General features: G+C 38.7%; 1 protein-coding gene across 6 annotated transcripts in view; it reads right to left on the bottom strand.

Moving 5' to 3' along the window:
- The window catches only part of AIG1 (androgen induced 1), a 123,066-nt gene that overhangs the window by 77,503 nt on the left and 29,252 nt on the right, over positions 1-16,311 (bottom strand). For 5 of the 6 annotated variants that reach the window (XR_007906934.1, XM_051801620.1, XM_051801624.1 and 2 more), the window contains exons 2-3: positions 7,977-8,132; positions 1,285-1,386 (exon numbers count right to left, since the gene is read on the bottom strand). Coding sequence is in view for 5 of the 6 variants with exons in the window: in XM_051801620.1 (XP_051657580.1) it covers positions 1,285-1,386; positions 7,977-8,132 (258 nt within the window). In the remaining variant the exon portion in view is untranslated. Of the gene's footprint in view, positions 1-1,284; positions 1,387-7,976; positions 8,133-8,403; positions 8,428-16,311 lie in introns of those variants that run through there. The other variant, XM_051801621.1, reaches the window with a different exon arrangement.

The raw sequence follows: 16,311 nt of genomic DNA, 5'->3' as shown, positions 1-16,311 counted from the left end.
AAATGTCATCAGACCTGCCACTGATCTGTTGTGGGGAAAAAAATCAAGGTATGCATGGTTTGGCAGTGTTTGCAAGTGTTCAGCTTGTAACCTCAAAACTCGAGGGAGGACAGCCTGAACAAACACAGTGGGAGTCATCAGACTCTTTTCTCTGCTCTACACACATATAATATCATGCTGTTCCTTTTAAAACATCATAAAACAGTACAATATCTAGTAAAAGCTGATCCTCCTCCTGTAAGCAGCAACACTTGTACTGTGCCTTTTACAAAAAAATTAGGGAACAGTAGTGCCATCTGCCCCACTCTGCAAAGGACCAATTTATCATGCCCAGCACTAGCGGACAAATCTTGATCTGCTGTGGTGATACAAGAGACACACCCTTAAGGATGAGCTCTGCTGTCATCTACTAATGAACAGCAGTGCCAAACGGTTTGCCATGCCTTGATATGGAGAACAAAGTAACAATGAAACATTTTGCACAGATGCAACTAGAGAAGGAAACACGACACTGCATAACGCTGCCTAAACAGCAGAAAGTACCTGATAGCAAAGTGTGGCCTTATCTTTCCCTTAGCATTTAAACATATAGTTGAGAGAAAGAATGTCTGACTTGACATACCAGAGAGGGATTAAAAGGTCAGATTTCTTGTGAAGAAACTACCTTTATGATTACCAATGCAGCAATTTTGAAACTCTGCACTGTTGCATAGAATTTCACATTATTAAAAATAGTCAGATACAGGTTCTGCTACATAAGTTTAGTGTGCTTGAGAAATCAGTAATTATTTCAATTTTTTTTCTAAAAACATACAAGTCCAAAAGCAGATTTTTGAACAAACATTATAATAAAAACATTTCCATCATAAATTATATTTTGGTAGAATGCCAAAAAAAATCTTTCAATTAAGTGTTTCTGTCATTTTAGAGCAAGATTTGTCTAAGTCAGAACTTCTGTTTTGTGGAAGTCTCTTTTGATTAAATTTCCTCATGAACAGGGTGGCATTTCTCTGAGAAAACTACCTTATCACAGAAAACAGCTGACCCCCACAACTAGCCTGCGATGTAAGACACGTAAGTTCAAATCTCCACTGTTCCAAGCTAATAAAGATTCAAATATGACTCAAGGAGTCAAGGAAGGAAAGATGTTACTCTTGCTTGCAAACCACATTCTTTAATCATTTCTGAGGGCATTAGCTCTAAGTGTATGCAGAGTCATGCACGGGGAAATCAGAGTCTTGACTTTTCTTTATGCAAGAAAGTGTTTGCATTACTTTTACTCACCATTCCATGATTTAACCATGCTGGTATAAAATTATCAAGTAGCTTTGGGTAAACCAGTTCCCTGTCATAGATATAGATGCTCCAAAACATCGTCACGACAAACTAAGAAGAAAAAAAAGACAAGACATTTTTAAATATATGCTTCTGAACAATTAGCTACACATTTATAGGTAGCAAAATGGGGCATTCAGCAAATGATTATGGATAGACATGGACATCATTGTTCTTTGACCAAATACTGCTCTAATCAACAGTGTGAATCTGTTTTACTCTTTGAATTCACAGAGGTTTTAACTTTTTTTCTTTTTTTTTCCTCCCCTTGACTTTCAGCCTGGAAAAAAATCTCATGTTTTTACTTACATGCCTGCGGCCAAACTACAACTGAATACTACAGTTTAGTAGCAGATGTGGCACATAAATAATATTTCACCAATAACAGGATAGAAAACAAATGGAAAATCAGGTAAAATATCACTTGGAATCCATAGAACATATAAATATGAAACATTCACCCCTCACCAGAACCATACAAATTCATATTTGCACTTTTTTGTGCTAGTCATCGAAACAGCATTGAAAAAAAATAACCCTTTGACTACTCTCCACACAATTCATGGACTGGGATCCACAGAAAATAGTTCTAATATCCTGCTCATTTGTCAGTATGAAATGTGGCTTGGTTCTTGTCAGAGACTATTTACCAGGATCCCAGAGAAAAACCATTATTTCCTCTAGACTGAGGACAGGACAGATGTCTCAGGTAAAGTTTGCACTAGGCTAAATTTTCTCCAAAGTGTGCACAAATTCTTTAAACATATCCTATGTCTGAAAGTCAAAGACAATATAAACCCACAAAAAATTTACAGAAATAATGGTTTTAGCTTACCTTAGCTGGGACAGGTAAGTAATTTTCTAATTAAAACACCATTGCTTTCTTACCTTGAATTTGAGCCATAGTTTTCTAGTAATAAAAAAAGACATTGTTTATAGCAGTAAAACCCAATAACTGGACAAAGAGCTTTTCAATGGCCGTGTACAGGGGATCTCAACACAGTAATGATAAATCCAAGTTTAAAGTTTGAGAGCCAACAGATAGGACTTTAATTGAGATCAGAAGGGAAGTATTCAGTTACGTCCAAACCGATATGGCTCATGACCTTACAGCTAATTTAGGGGCTCGGTAAAAGAAAGTGAAAGAAACATGGGGTGAGTACAGCAAGGTCAGAGAATTACTGGTGTGTGCAATAGTGCAGGCATAAGTTGTTTCCTACACTTCTGACTTAGGAAAGTTAAAACTGAGGTTTGCAGTTAATCCATGGCATCTTATTCTAACCACAGACATGCAGACTTCAGCCAGTTAGTTATGTGAATGACCTGAACCAGTACACTGGTTCAGTGTACACTCAGTGTGCATACAGTACATAGTTTCTTGGTTTCCAACACAGTTGTCCATCTGTTATGACAGCTATTGGTGCCTGCTCAGAATAAACTTGGGCTATTTGACTAGTGCACAGAGGCCAGAAAAAAAAAAAAAGGTTATGATGGACAGCCCGAAAAATATTGCAAGTGTAAAGTACCCCACGAGAAATCTCTCTTCTGGGCCAGTCTTGGCACTGGCAGAGCCTAGCTCTTTACGCACCTGCTGACACATAAGTGCCAAGATATGAATAGCTGAACAGCAGGAAAAATGGAAGCAAAGTATCCTCTTCTCTATAGGCTTCCTAGAAGTCATGCATTATCACAGTGGGTCTCTGAGAACCTGCTAAGACCAACTGGGACATAAAAACATCTCAGGCATATGAAGACCAAGACTGATAATGTTTTCCAAAGAAGTCCTACAGGAAGAAAAATCACCCAGAATTAGGTTGAACTTTATTACACTGAATACGACAAAGCTGGCATGCTTTGACCCGTGATTTTTGTGTGGAGCAGAATAAAACAATAGAGGTAAACATAAGAAAAGAAGGAACATGCCATCTGTCCCTTAACCAAAGTCAGCCAATGGATGGAAAAGGATCAGCCTAGCTGGTTGCAACCATCTGGAACTACAGACGGCAAATGCTGCTTAGCAAAGCACTATCACAGGGCAGACATAAGGTAACGGAAGTGCGCAAAACCCAATGTGTTACAGAACTAACCTGTCCCAGGGGATGACCCGACATGAGATCAATGCAACACCCTGGGGAAGATTCCTTCCAGTGTTTAAATGGTTCACCTTACCTTTCCTTACAATTAGAGTTCATCTGGACAAAATGAACTATAAAAATGAATACTTTTTGGATAAAAAAAAAGTATAATGAGGACTTGCTACATAGTTACTTTGGCTGCTTCTGAATTTGTTTACTTCGATTAATGAGCAACTGTTGGTCTGGTACTTTTAAATAACCTTATACCATGCTTACATTTTGCTACTGGCAGACTTTCATCTGGGCTGGGCTTTGCTAAGATCACACACGATCATACAGTGCCAGACTACGATTCAAGTGAGCTGCTTTTTTACACGGTCTATGTAAGGCTCAAACAAAACTGCACCTCTTACACTCATGCTGCCTTCCTTGTGGCACAATTCATCACTCTTGTGGAGACAGCCACAGTACTACCCTCACATGCCAGGCTGAACAGGCTGCTCACATGCAGATAAATTTCAGGGAGCCAAACATTTTATTTTCTTTTGTTCCCATGGCAAAATGGCACAAATGTCAGCCTTCCACTTCCCCTTCAGACAAACTCAAGGCATGGAATTCAAGGAAGAGAACAGGCACTAGCAATTGCTTTTACACTTCTTTGCACAGGAGCCTCCTACGATTGCCAGCTTTCCAAAGACAGCAATTACTTTGTTAAACATAAGGTTAAGCAACATATAAGTCCTTCATTAACCTATCTAGGGTCTCTAATGATTCTATTTGTCTCTAATGATTACCTATCTAGGGTCCTGGTCATTACAGACCAAATGGAACCTCAACTTTGCAAGTAGACCTTGGAAACCGAAACTATGGAATTACTCACTTATTACAGGCATCTGAAAGACTGCTAAACAAATACATAGCAGTAAAAATAAGGCTGAAAACAAAACACTGTCCTCCCACTTAAGGATATATTCCTTGAGTGTCTGTCCTCTGTCCCTGAAGCTTCAGAGGGCATGAGAAGAGCATGTGGCCCTGCCAAGGGAAAAACTTTTAAGGACAAGTTAGGAAACGGATGGTGATTCAAAAGAGAAATCATGTGGCTTGGCAAAACACTACAAATGGAAGCAAAGAGAAAGTAAGAAAGTAAAGCCAATGAAAAGAATTGTATAATTAGCACTTTTACGTGAGTCCAATCAAGAAATGTTATGCAAACGAAGAGTGAACCCAATGGAACTTTATTTTCCTACACTTTGTGTTTTTCTTTTTGGCTGGGCTGCACAGTTTGGTTCAGTCATTTCCTGGATGGCCTCATGACAAAGATAAAAACCCCTTATGACCTTGACACAATTTGTTCTAAATACACTTAAAGGTAAGCTTTCTGGCTATCCCTCAACACACTCGTGGTTAACAGTGAGAGTAAATATATTGTTGGTGAGCTTTTTTGAGGGTTAAAGGCATTACATCTAGAAGAAAAGTATTGGTGAAGGCAGAAACCACAGTAAGCACAAATTGGCATGGTACTGGCTTTAGGTGGGATCTAGCGCTAGTACAGCAATATGCCAAATGGATTTGAAAGGAGTCAATGAAGGAAATCACAAGGAGTGAGAAATGAAAATCTGGGAAGACCCCTCTCACAGAATAGACTTCAGGAGACAATTGCACCACCACTCACTGATGTTACCATCACAAGTCACCTTGTCACAACAGATAAAGGTAAAATCCAGAACAGAGAGATTTTGGCATGGTTGAGTCAGTTCTGGAAACAAAAGTATGCTGTAGTCTAGTCAATTAATGGGGTAACTAGGAAACTGCAGCAAATGCCTAGACATCTTTTCTTGGCATGAGATCACAAATTAGCATTATTGATGATCTACAGAAGGGTGATCAGGTTTCCTTTCACCTGTACCAGTACAGAGAAACAGAAAATAAGAAAGTATGCCTGGCTTTCTCTCCTTTGTATCACAGGTTTATAAAAACATAAAAGTATAACATAAAAAATGAGGTAATTCTAGCCAGTAACTCAGACCCAAACAAAGCTATTAATGCTATATGATATAAAATGTCTGTGGTAGAGTTTGTAATTTTCTAGGCAGCAATCTCTCTTTTAATGTGCAATAATTTCAATTTTTGTTCTTCCACCTATTTCTATTAAACTGTCTTTAAAAACTAGAAATACCTGTTTTATCTCTTCTTACTCTTGTTTTATACAAATTACAAGAAACATATTGATAAAACCATGTACAGTTTACACAAAATAGTAATTAACCACAGAAAGTTGGCAACCTAGTGATCTCTGTCAAACAAACAGAAAAAAGGAAGGATAGTCTAAACCAGTGGTGTAGTCTCTGACTTTTAAGCATGTCTCACGTTTCTCTAGCAGTGTAAATTACTCCCAATATATATCTCCTTTACACGGATAAAGGGATGGCAAGTGTAAGTAATTAGAGATGAGAACTGGTGAGGAACTTCTAAAATGCCTATGCAAGCAATTTTCTTTTGTGGATGATTCCCAATCTCTTAGGCATTTGAATAGTATCATAGGTTTATAATGAACTAAAAAAGGGTTAGGAAGTGTTGCCCACAGACTTTCATGGTACAAGGCTTTGATTTCTGATTTCATTCTCTTAAGAGTCCTATTAAAAAGAGCAACAATAAGTAAACAGTAATCATTATGTCCTTAAAAGAGGTTCATGTTTATTTCTTAATGCTTCTGATCAAAACAGTAGGTTGGCAATTCAGCTTTATCTGAGCCCCTGAAGATATACAATGCATATCACAACACTGGAGAGATGTGATTTGCTGCACAGATTTTGCAAGATTTAATTTGTTTGCAAGATTTTATTTGTTGCAAAGCCACCCAAAGAGATTATTTACCCTTGGGCTGGTTCTTTTCCCTCCTCTGGAAGGTGGAAGGAGGTTGGTGGTCAGACTTCCCAGATGGTTTATATGTAATACTTTTTTAGGAAGTACTAAGAATGAAAAACTTTACTTTGTTACATTTCTTTTCACACTCCCTTGTTTGACTTGGGAGTGGAATCCCTTTTCTCATCTGTTTTTCAGAACAAGTCATCTCAAGGGCTTCAGTAAGCAGAAAATACAAGAAAAAATGTGGTGAATTGCTCTTGAAAAACTACAGTTAGTAGGCTTTAAAATATTCCTCAGTATTTGCACTATTCCCTAAACATGCCCCATGTAAAACACTAAGCAATAAAAGTAATTTAGATGTTAAGGTAACTGACAAGTACTTAAGCATGACCACTGCTGTTACATTAGAACCCAACAAAGATTTTATTCACATCTGCCCAATTTTTATGTCTGAAGGTTCCCTTGTGTCACTACTGGGAACCACTGAGAAGGAGGTCTGCACTTCCTTCTAACAAGAATCTCCATCATATCAAAATTTCACTGGGTTTTTTCTTACACATAAATAGATCTTCAGACAACAAAGTCAGTGTTAGATATTTGCTACTTTAAGGCCTTGAACTCTTCCTACCCCTAATCCCACGGAAGCAAAGCCCCTGGTGACCAGCAGTGCCTCGGGCACTGGGCAGGCTTTGGCAAGTGAGTGGTGAGATCTCCTCTGCTGCTGGAGAGATCAGGTTTCAGGAAGGAGCTGAGACTGGTCTTAAGTTATGAAGTACTGCTGTGAGAACACATGCAGGATCACTCTTCAGGAGAAAAGACAACGCAGAAAGAATCGTGTCTTGCAGAATATACCACCTAAGGAGTCTTTCTGCTGTGCCTTTTGCAACCGGACCTGTCTATCTCGTATTGGCCTTTTTAGCCCTTCCCAAATCTTTGTTCGCAAAGCCTAGCCATGACTGCCGTTTGTCTCCCAGTACTCAGGAATAGAAATAACAATGAAAACAACCTTTTTAGGCTTGCTTTGTAAGAAGTAAAGTGAAATAATATGTGGTAATTAATTGCTCCCCTTCACCACAGAAAGGTCACATTTGGAAATGGAGAGCATCTGTCCAATGAGCATGGTCATACTATCTTCTGCATTTGTACATCCGTCTTTTACATACCTTCTGTATGGTTTTTTACATTACTGACAGAACCCTTTTTTTCCTACACCAGTTCTGTCAGTTCTGAATCCCCCATGGGTTTAACAGGGAGCAACCTGGACTTTTGCTTCCCTTCTTGCCCATGTCAAAATGGCTTACAGCCCAAACTCCCATCAGGTCATTATGGTGTAAAACATGCCACAGTCAGCACTTTCACTACTCCTGATGATGACATGTGGTGCAGAAAAAGTCTAAATTGAGTCTCAGGATGCTGCTGGGACTATACAGATTTGAAATTACTTGTACAATCAAGTTCTTATTATAATAGAATTTTTTTAATGACCCAAAGATTATTCCAGCAACACAGTGTGTTACTTCCTCACACTTGTGCTTCCTTACACTTGTGAAAAACAAGACAGTAGTAAAATCAACTCTACCACTTTTCCCTTTCTGCATAGTCTTTTGCATAGAGGTGAGAAAGCCGTTCAGGCAGAAAACAATCAAAAGTAACATCGTTCACCAGTTTGCAAAGACATGCATAGACTAACACTGTACTTACCACTCCAACTGGGAAAGCTAGAACAGCCATCATCCAGTCACGGAGGGAAATGAGTTTTTTCAGCTGCCTCTCTTGTTCTTGACTGTCATTTCCTCTAGTGAGAAGACTGGACAAGTCGGTCAAGACACAAATCCCAAAGAAGACAGCCTGGATAACCTGCATGGAAGGGAAACACACTCTTGAACACAGAGAATATCAGATCTGTGGCAGAGAGCAGGTTGGGCACAGGCATGTATGAGGAATATTGCCGCGGAATTGACATGGGGAGTGGGAATACATCAGTTCCTTAAATACGGGTAAAGTTAATTCACATAAAAGCCACGTGTGCTTCTAGACTCAAAGTCCTGCATGCATCTTGCTCCTCATCTGTGGGGGTAATCAATGTGAGTGAAAGAACCATTCCAGAGGTGGGACTTCCCACCCTCACCTCAGACATGTGCCACCCGCCGGGGACTGAACTGCAGCCACCCCTTCCTGCGTCACTCCATACAACTCATCCCCACAGTCACTGCATTTGCCTCTGAGGCGGAAAAAGTAAGGAATGCTCCCTGTAAAAAGAAAGGAAAGAAAAGAGATGAGCATTTCTTTCCCTTGTGAAAGGTCTCACTTGGAGATTCTGCCTGCCCCAGACACTCCACTCAGAGGTGAAGGAGGTGCCTGAGACTTCCCAAGAGACAGAGCACATGGCCTGAGCTTCAGCAAATCTATCTCTAGTTCCTCTCAGATAGTGAATGACAGAATAAGAAAGCTTCAGGAGTTATTCACTTTCCTTTCCTGATGGCAGACTGTTATTTACCTGCCTTTTCCTTTTTTGCATTTACGTATTTGTGCGCAATATCATAAGATTATGTGTGATATTAAATTGTTAGTTTAATCACCTGAACCCACTGATTTAGTTCAAACTTGACTCAATCTTAGTTTGATCACTGCATTTTTCTTCCTTAATTAACTTAGTAAAATTTTAATAAGTTAGCTCAGGAATGCTCTTGCCTGAGGACCCACATATCCTTTCTAGTACAGTTCAGAGGAAGTGCACACAGTTTGTTTACTCCCCAAGCTGGAAGCCTGGGTCACAAACCACACACATCAGGTAATCTCAGGTAAAGAATTTAACAAAACATGGGCTTGGTTCCCAAATTACACAGTGATTAATCAAAAAACATAAACATATGCTTAAAATACATACTGCATGTTTTTCAAAGCAAGTACGGAGTACTAGTTTAGAGGTTTTATTTGTAAATCTAAGTGTTCCCCGACTAGGAGAATCTGACCAAGTAGCAGACCATCCTTAAGAAATAAGAATGGTACATTCCCAGATTCTGCAAAATAGAATTTATTATATGCATATATCTTTGCAGAATTTACACTATAATAAGGCAAGCAGGAGGATAGAAGAAATACCAAACAGATGTTGGCTACTAGAAAGAAATACAGAGATGCGTAATGATTGGATGGATTAAAGTACATTTCCTTCCTCAGCAATCCTTATATGACCCAAATACTTGTACATTCTGGCTGTAAAGCCATGAACGACAGACATTCAAGTGGCTCCTGGATCTTCTTGCAATTCTGCTACCATTGCTCTCCTCTCTCCACGCTCTAGCTACATATAATTTGCTTGATAAATAGATGAACCAACATTACAAAACGTTCCCTGAAGCCATGAAACGTGACAGACTACTAGCGCTAGAGCTGTATATTGTGCTAGAAAAAGGTATTACTATTTCAAATGACTTCCTGGAAAAGTTACCATCTTCTACCTAATTTCTGAAAAGCCTTTTAAATATAACTTCTTGGAGCTACGTAAGAACTCCTAATGCACTTTTTCATATTATTTGTTTGAAAAAAGCACTTAGAAGAAAAAAATCTTCCCATACTCAGCCCTGTTTTCCACCAAACAGATGGCCTATTTGGAGAGCAGAAATAGAAGAATTAATTATGCATTTGCTTGACTTATGAGGAGATATGATACCATCTACTATTCACTCAAGAGTGTGAACGTCAAAGACGACAGAACTGGGAAAAAGAGTATACCTAACAGTAATGAGATCAATTTGAGTGTTAAAAAGTTTAGGCTGAGTACCAGGAAATATTTCCTAACAGTGAGGTCTGTCAGACCATGAAATGGTTTCTCAGAGGAAGTGGTGGAAGCCTCATGGCTTGAGTCACTCAAACCAATATTGGACAAAACACTCAATAATGTACTACAGAGAACAGTATTATGCTGGCAGGGCTGGATGAGTGACTAATGGATTGTTTGCAGCTCTAACTACAATTCCCTGAAATGGTCCCTCTCGAAAGAAGCACAGACTCAAACAATCACACGCCCACTTTCCAAGGGAATTGAGATTGTACATCCACTAATTAATCACAAACTGAACAGCTTCTCTCCCCAGCATCCCGTTATGAACACAGAGCTTCAAGGGAAAATATAATGATATCATGGGGAATAACTGAAAACTCCTAAAGGGAACGAAAGTATCCGAAGACTTCAGAGAGTAGATATGAAGTAAAGTATTCTACAAAAAAATTAATAAATGAAAATCCATATAGGAGAAAACTGCATCTTTATTGAGAACATTTAGAGACAATGACAAAATTGTACAGTGTTCAGGGAGGAACAGTTCCAGCTTCTTCATACAAATAATGTACATACATTCACTCTAGTACTTCCTTTCCTTTCTAGAATGTGCAAGAAAACTCTTCTGACACCTTCCAAACATCTAGGATTAAAATGGGGACCTCGAGAACTACATGAGTCTCAGCAGCATTAACTAAACAGTCGGAGTCTGTAACAATTTATATCCTTTGTAGGTCTGGCACAGGAAAAGCATAGCTTGCAGCTACTAGTGGTTTATGGTATGAAATGAATTTTTAAAGTCCATGCTCCTTGGTGTGAATGCTGCCCAACAGATGTGAAAAGTTCACAGCAAGGGAGTGAAAACTACCTCCAAACAATGTTCTCCAAGGTGCCCTGGTGTTACCTCAGATTTAGGATTACATTTTCAAAACAGGGGGCTTATTTTGAAAATCTGCAGGTGATGAACCTATACATGAAACATCCTCAAGTTGTTAAACAGCTGACTTGTTTTTCCCCTTGGAAATGTAAGCAAGAACAGCATTTCAGAGGAAATACCTTTCAGTTTTTCCTCTAACTACAGCTCGAAGGAAAACTGCAATTTAGAAAATGACAAATTTGACAGAAAACAGACACACCTTACTTATACCACATAACACTGATAGAAGCAGAAACTTCTAAGCAGAGTATGCAAACCCAAGAAAATAAGTGAATAGGTATAAAATACTAACTTATTGCTGACCCCATTTTCTCCACCGAAGCCTACAGGAGCCACTGCCACTATAGTTGATACTACAGTCCCTTTAAACTGATAATGTAATGGGACAGTGTAATGACAATGGCCACTTAAAGATATGTTAGTAAAAACTCAGAGCAGAGAAAACACTTGTTAAGTTGCTGCAGGAGAAAAAAAGTTATGAACAGAAGATGAAACCAAGCAGCCCAGAAACCTTCTCAAACAGTGAGATCTATTCAGATTATAAATCAGAAAAGATAGTTCCCTACAAACGAACAGAATAAATTAATTTTACATGTCTGTTTACTACAAGAAAATAAAGTCTTGCTTCAGCAGGACAGTTTTTTCACAAGGTGTTCACTGCAGGACTGCAGCTAATGACCTCCTCATACTCCCCCTAATTTGACTTTAGTCCAACAGAAAACCTATTTCCTCATAAACCTTTTTTCAGGGCATGGAGATTCCCTTCTCCCCCATGTCACGGGGCTCCACGGTGCAGACAAAATCTCTGCGAACCGAGGTCATGCAAATTCTGTTACTACTCTTACCAAGACAGAAAACTCCCCATTAAATTCACTGAATCTAGGATTTCAGTGTCGATGGACTCATCCTCATCCAAGTTCACTCTTATAATCAGAAGGACTCCTTAAAGCTCAGGGTAGAAGAACTGGAAAAGTCTCTGCAAGCACTACTACTTTTATGGGTAATTTTTCCTCTACCTACCTGTGAAAGTGAAAAATTCATTCTCCTCAAGCTGTCATTTTCAAGATTAACAGCACTTACTTCATGTACCCCTCTATGAAATAAGACATCAGTGTAGGCTGGCAAACAGATAGCGCTGACAGAATAAAACATGGGAGTGACGCTCATGAAATCCACAAGAAATAACAAAAAAGCACTAAGTAACTTTTATATACTCCAAAATGCACATGAAGTGCATGCATGTGTGTGTGTGTGCGCGTGTGTGTGTCCTCACGCACCTGTAAAAGATACCTGTACAAGATACCTGTACCTCACCAGGTAAGCTTCTACTGCTAAATATAAGATTGCATTTAAAAAAGGGACTTAGGAGTATGAAAACATAACCCATATTATAAGATGACCAATTCACAGAAGGGTGTCAGGGAGGCCTGACTGATCCTTGGGAGATGAGAGTGGCAGGGGGCAGTCAGGGCCCATCCCACTCCCAGCCAGAGCAGAGCAGCCAGTGGTTGCCCCAGCCCTGGGGTAATCAGGGATCTCCCTGGGGACAGGCCACCAGCTCACAGGTGGGGGGCAGACATAACTTGAACCATCAAAACAACATTCAGGCTTAAGACAACATGTGGCTTTCCACAAGGTGATGAAAGCTTAGCTTTACCAGCATGCAAAATCAAATTGCAGAAAGTTGTCATTTCTTACATATTTCAGATTTTACAATCTGCATATACAGAACATGGTCTGATTTTCCTCTTCAAACAATGGAAAATTATTTACAACCTCAAAGTATTTATTACTGTTCATTGTCACTTGCGTTACTTTAGCTTTCATTTCTCCACCCTCTAGATATCATTACTTGACGTACAAATGAACTATGTTTCAGCAATTAAGATAACTGTATTTTAAGAGACTCTTAAGTAATTTAAGTCAGGTTTTTTGCACACTGTAAACACAACTGACTGGACTCTCTTTCGGGACTATGCTTGGTTTGAGTTGTTGTGTATCGGGCTGTACAGAGGCGCGTGTGGAAACCCTGCACCCTGTCAGCTCATTTACCTGCAGTTGCAATTTACAGAGCAAGTCCAGGTTAGGGAGAGAATAGTAAGGTATTTTTGACAGAAAAGGCACTGTGCTTACAGATCAAAGCCATTAGGTTGTAGCTGCTTAGTAAATATGTTACTGTTCTTGACTGCACAGAGCTACCGATTCTTCTTGTCCATCACCATTCCATCATTACTCACACTGCGTTTATTTTTGTCGCTTCTCCTCACCTTGCTGCATCTTTGTTAGTTATAATAACAAGCAGAAGCTGGACAATACGTAATCAAGTGCTAAACCTTTGTATCAGAGAAGCTACAGACTTCAGATAAGAAAAAGACAAATCTTTGTGTCTACAGACAAATGAAAGAGAGGCATAAAGAAATAAACGCAAGAAGCAACAGCCCTTTAAGTACTAAAATACAAGCTAGTGTAATACCAACCACTAAACCTACAATTAACTGAAGTTGAAGTGCAAACACCATGAAAAAGTACTGTGTGCTACTCTGAATCATTATTTCGGTATATGGAACAGGGAAGAAGACTCATATTGCAAAAGTCCAGAGGTAAAAGAACAGCATCAGCCTGGAAGATTCACTGATGTTGAGGCACACAGTCAGACCTCATATCACATCTTCTTCCACACCAGCTGCAGTGCCATGGCCATTTTAGATTGCTTAGTTTGCTGAAGTAGGTTTCATCAACATCCCAGGCCACTTCAACACAGAAAAGGAACACAGCCCTGCCCCATCAAAAGCCAGTAGCCTGAGAAAACACATACATGACACAGAGGAGAAAAGTAAGGGACAAGGGAATGAAAACAGAATAAGCCAAAGGAATAGTTAATTTAAACACCATCTATTTTACTTTGAGTTGTTTACTGGTTAGGAATCTTGAAATAAATATTTCTCCTATTCCTCCTTTCTCTTACAATAATTAGAACTTGAACTACACAAGAAAAACATGACACTTATTTCTATCAGAAGAGCCATTAGAATCTCAGTAACTGGATAAAGGGACCACCTTATAAATATCTAGCACTGCCCTCATCCAAAACAATGACTCATGTCTCCCTTTACAGCCTTCAGTGGGGGGATGTCTCCTCTAACCAGGATGCTGCACATTAAGACTAGTCCTTCGTAGGAGATTTAATTTCATTTTCATGGTTTAGTCATATGATATGAATCAGCTTATAAAACATGCCTAATGCCTTACCATATGATGTAAATTCAGGGACTCCTTTAAATATAATCCTTTACTTTGTACATAACCTCCTGCAGTCTTTTTCTTTGAAGCCCACCAGCGTTGTCCAAATGTAACCAAGGATGGGGTTTTAAACCAATGAGATTTTATAGATACACAAAAGAATAAAATCTACTATGAAATTATTATGCATGAAAGAGAAAACTGTTTGAATCTTGCGTCTAGCTTTTATAGGTACTACGTTCTTTAGTTCCCACTACTCAAGCATTTACTATGAAGTTGTGGAACGGGGACCAAGCTGTGTAAGATAATGAGATCTTGTGTTTCCATGAAGAGAGATGCCTTTTAAAATTCTGCTTGGAAAACAAAATGTGTTTCAATCTGGACAGACAGAAAAGCAACTTGATAGGCTCTTCCTTTCTCTCTCCATGGTCCCTCCACTTAACCCAGGAAAATCCCTTACTAAGTTACACTTAAGGGAGAGGGTAAGTCTCAGATTGCTCTGTCTTAGCATGATTCTTGACTGTCTCTTAATGGCTTCCAAAAATATGCAGCACAATTCCCGGAGAGGTAATGTGGTTGTGCTAACATAGTTTTAAAAGCAGTTTTCTTAATATTTTTAGTACTTCTGTAAGGACAAATACTCCTTACTGCAGCAAACTAAGCTGAAATTTAGTACGCTGTCAAAAATATTTGGAAATGCTTTAATTTTTGATGGCTACAAAAGCATCTTTATTCTTTCTACATGGATAAAATATCCACAACAAAAAAAATTCCATAGTGGACAACTGAGAAATTAATTTTAAAGTGCTACTATATCTCAGCTGAGTTGCATAGATGACATTTCCAACATGATCTCAGCATGACAGAGTGTATGCCATCTGGCTCAGTGGGGCTAACAGCCTGGAATGCACCACCACGTATCGAATGAAGAGATGTAATGGTCAAATACACAATATACTAAAGAAATACGAACAAAAATTTGACTAGATGCTAAGAAAGTGCCACATTTTCTCAAATCTTTTGCAATTATTTCAGCTGTGTCATTCCTCTCTAATGCCATGTCAATCTTCCTCTCAGATGTCTGTATATCTTACTTTAATCTTGGCTAAAACACTCAAAGAAGCACAAAGATCATTGTTGCAGTATTTAAGAAATTACTATTGTATTTTTATCTTTATCTTGTTAATTGTTTGGACTAAACTCATTTTCTAATAATCCCCATCTTCTTCCTTACTTTCTTACATTGTGTATAGAAAAGCTGCCATTATACTACTTATTGTATCCTGCTTATAAGACAGTGTAATTTCATTAAATTTATATAATCCATTCAGCGAACATGTATAATACAGTTTATTCAGAACAGATTACAATTTTATTAGGTTATATATTAGGTTATATATTTTATGTTTTTCTTTGGTAAAGCTTAATCTTATTAGGATTATACACTGCACAGAAGGTTATGTCATTATTTTGGCTTAAATGGTAATTTTACACATTTCAGCATGATTGGTATAGTCTCTGCAGCAGTGCCCTTGCAGTCAAGGTAGGAATGGCAGCACTCTAGACAATGTTTCGGATAGCTAGCTAAGAAGCTAAGACTTGTTCTGCAGCTGTCTGTGCTAAAATGAGCTTTAGGATAGGGTTTCCCATGGCCAGAAAGTCCTAGCACTTCAAAAGTTAATTACCCCAAAAAGGAAATTACATTTTATTAAGTACAAAACTCTATCAAAGAAGTGGTTTTCTTAAAACCTCAGAAACTTCTGCATTGCACCAACTTTTCCATGTTTAGAAATACAGTTTGAAAACCACTACAGGGAAGCAATTTTGACACAAATTTGAAAACTGAAGTTTTTCAAAGTTAGAGGGACTGGTTTTGCTTTTCATTTCTTCCCTTTTTGATGAATAAGGTAATAGCTGCCTTCTAAAACTGCTGAATTTAGAAAAGGCCATTACTAATGTATCTCAGCAACTTGGTGAGAGAGCTGGAAACGCAAATGAGAAAGGCACTACAATCCTCTGAGACACAGCAGCCTCAGTGCTACCCTACTATGGCTGTAGGAAATAAAAGGTTTTAAAGG

This window comes from Manacus candei, unplaced genomic scaffold (assembly GCF_025592945.1).
Source record: "Manacus candei isolate 608988 ecotype Guabito, Panama unplaced genomic scaffold, ASM2559294v1 h1tg000052l, whole genome shotgun sequence".
NCBI lineage: Eukaryota > Metazoa > Chordata > Aves > Passeriformes > Pipridae > Manacus > Manacus candei.
Note: the sequence above shows the minus strand (reverse complement) of the source record. Positions and strands in the feature narration are given on the sequence as shown.